Here is a 3,022-nt window from a genome sequence, read left to right on the forward strand (position 1 = left end):
TCCGCAGGCTCCTGAGCCCCTCTCCCCCACCCCTGCCTCCTGTCTCCGCAGGGAGCCTGCCAGCTGGTGAGCACAATTTCCCTTTCCAGTTCCTGCTTCCTGGTAAGAGCCCAGCCTGGCCTGGCCAGGCCTGCTGCTGACAGTTGGTGGACAGGAGGTGGGACAGGGGACAGTTGGGTGCCATTCCCTGCTCTTTCTCCAGCCACAGCGCCCACGTCCTTCGAGGGCCCCTTTGGGAAGATTGTGCACCAGGTGCGGGCCACCATTGACACACCACGTTTTTCCAAGGATCACCAGTGCAGCCGTGTGTTCTATATTTTGAGCCCCCTGAACCTGAACAGCATCCCAGACATTGAGGTGAGGATGGAGCCGTGGTTCCTGGCTGATGCCCTACCCCCAGGCTCAGACATGAGGTGGCTGGGATCTAGAAGAGCACTGTGCAGTGTCTGGGGGGCAGGGTTAGCAGGGCTGAGTGGGCTTGTCCAGGGGCTGCAGAGATCTAGGCTGCCCATACCTGCCAAACACTTAATTACTGCCCTCCCCTCAAGCAACCCAACGTGGCCTCCACTACCAAGAAGTTCTCCTACAAGCTGGTGAAGACGGGCAGCGTGGTCCTCACTGCCAGCACTGACCTCCGCGGCTACGTGGTAGGGCAGGTGCTGCGGCTGCAGGCTGACATCGAGAACCAGTCAGGCAAGGACACGAGCCCTGTGGTAGCCAGTCTGCTGCAGGTCAGAGTCCTCTCTGGCTGTCAAGGCCTGTCCCCACGGGGCTGGAGGAGGGGGAGGTGACTGGCCTGCCAGGCTCACAGGCTGGTCCTTCCCCAGAAAGTGTCCTACAAGGCCAAGCGCTGGGTCCATGATGTGCGGACCATCGCAGAAGTAGAGGGTGCAGGTGTCAAGGCCTGGAGGCGGGCACAGTGGCAAGAGCAGATCCTGGTGCCTGCCCTGCCCCAGTCAGCCCTGCCAGGCTGCAGCCTCATCCACGTGGACTACTACCTGCAGGTGCTGGGGGTTGGAGGGAGTGTGGTGGGGAAAGGGGGCTGGGTAGCCTAGCCTCACTCTCCCATCCTCCCCAGGTCTCCCTGAAGGTGCCTGAAGCCACTGTGACCCTCCCTGTCTTCATCGGCAATATCGCTGTGAACCACGCCCCGATGAGCCTCCGGCCAGGCCCAGGGCTGCCTCCTGGGGTGCCAGTCCCCGTGGTGCCCTCGGCGCCGCCCCAGGAGGAGGCCGAGGCTGCGGCCAGCAGCCCCCACTTCGCAGATGCAGTCTCCCTCTCCACGGAGAGCCACTCACATGAGCAGCCATTGCCTGCTGCCTTTGGCTCTGTGCCTGGTGCCCCTGAACCCCGCCCTCAGGATGGCAGCCCTGCTCCCCACCCATTGCCCCCTCCCTTGTGCATCTCCACAGGTGCCACAGTCCCCTACTTTGCAGAGGGTTCCGGAGGGCCAGTGCCCACCAACAGTACCTTGATCCTGCCCCCAGAGTACAGTTCGTGGGGCTATCCCTATGGTGAGTGAGGGGCCTGGGGCCGGGTGGGGGAGAGGGCACCATGAACCCCATGCAGACCTCGTTCTCTCTCCGCAGAGGCCCCGCCATCCTATGAGCAGAGCTGCGGCGGTGCAGATCCCAGCCTGACACCTGGGAGCTGACCCTGTGCCGCCTTCTCCGGGTGGGCTGACCTTTGCCCTGGGACCGGGCACCCAGGGCCTTGTGCCTTCTTCGCTCCCGGCCTGACCCGGCCCACTCAGGACCCGCTGCTGCCCGGCTGCTCCTTTCAGCCTCTGCCTAGGGACCAGCCTCTCCCCAGGGGCCTGGGGCCTGGAGAGATGCCGTGTAAATAAAGCACTTCATTTGTAGAGCTAGGCACAGGACAGCCTCTCGGGCACCCTCTTCCCGCCCGGTGCATAGCAGCCTAGCCCTGGGTGCCCCTCCTGGGCATGCACCCCCCACTCCTGGTCCTGCTCGCCCTTCCTTCAGTCCTGGAACCCCGCCTATGGGCCGCCCCGTCCTCTCCAGTGCGCATGCCCCTCTCCTTGGTTCTGGGCGCCTCCTTCCAGGTGCCTAGGGCTTAGAAGACTGGCCCGGGGGAGCGGGACCAGCATGGACTGGGTACCTTTAACTCAGGCCGGGGCTGGTGCTCGTTCTCATGGTTCTGCTTAAGGATGTGCCCTCAGAGTGGGGCTTGCATGTCTGGAGCCTTGGTGTTAATTTAAAATGTATTTGTAATGTGGGGAGAAGAGCACCCCTGTAAGGTTTTATTGACACACTTTGGGCTTGCCCATCCAGCACCCATCATTCCAGGTGGCGGAGTTCAGATCTCCTGCACCAGAGGAAATCCTGTGGGGGGTGACCAGGTGGGCTTGCCCATGTGCCCACCCCTTGTGCTGTTCCCTTATCCTTGGCCTCAAGTCTCAAGTTCCTGCTGTCACCACTGCCACCCACGTCTGGCTCTGAGGGATACTGCTGCTCGTCTCCCATGAACACCCAAGCCCATGCCTGCTCCCGAGGTCCCTTTCAAATGCCTGTTGTCTAGGATTCAAGGAACCCAAGAACAAATAAAGTCAGGGTTCGGCAGAGCAACGTTTACCAAAGGGGCATCCTGCAGGTGTTCCAGTGCTGTGGGGAGGCCTGTAAATGCCCAGTGGGGCCAGTGATCTGGACCGTGCTTTGGGAAATACTGGAGGTGGGATTAAGATAAGACTTTGGGTTGAAATTCCGTATCTGACATACGGTGAGGGAGTGACCTTGGATAAGTGTCTCAGTTACCTTAATCTATAACAAACTTATGGGACTAGGAGTGGACATATTGAACCCCCTGCCCCCCCATCCCCCGCCCTTGGGGGTTTATTTCTTGTACACTTAACAGTTCAGATAGCTGTTATTCTCAGTTGAGGCTTCTACCCCGGGGTTCAGGGTGGCCATTCCAGACTTCACCATCAGCCAATTTCCTGGGCCTGCTCCTGTAACTTCTGGGAGGCTACAGGCTGGGAAGTAGATTGAATCACTTGTGCAAACAT

At 60.5% G+C, this 3,022-nt stretch overlaps 1 protein-coding gene across 3 annotated transcripts in view; it reads left to right on the top strand.

Moving 5' to 3' along the window:
• Positions 1 to 2,604, top strand: part of ARRDC1 (arrestin domain containing 1) — an 8,333-nt gene extending 5,729 nt beyond the window's left edge. The window contains exons 3-8 of one of the 3 annotated variants that reach the window (XM_021690998.1): positions 52 to 102; positions 203 to 357; positions 549 to 731; positions 828 to 1,004; positions 1,079 to 1,514; positions 1,590 to 2,604. In XM_021690998.1, the coding sequence (XP_021546673.1) occupies positions 52 to 102; positions 203 to 357; positions 549 to 731; positions 828 to 1,004; positions 1,079 to 1,514; positions 1,590 to 1,654 (1,067 nt within the window). In that variant the 3' untranslated portion in view covers positions 1,655 to 2,604. The remainder of the gene's footprint in view (positions 1 to 51; positions 103 to 202; positions 358 to 548; positions 732 to 827; positions 1,005 to 1,078; positions 1,515 to 1,589) is intronic. The other 2 variants (XM_021690999.1, XM_021691000.1) reach the window with 2 other exon arrangements.
• The last annotated feature ends 418 nt before the right edge of the window (positions 2,605 to 3,022 follow it).

This window comes from Neomonachus schauinslandi, chromosome 13, assembly GCF_002201575.2.
Source record: "Neomonachus schauinslandi chromosome 13, ASM220157v2, whole genome shotgun sequence".
NCBI lineage: Eukaryota > Metazoa > Chordata > Mammalia > Carnivora > Phocidae > Neomonachus > Neomonachus schauinslandi.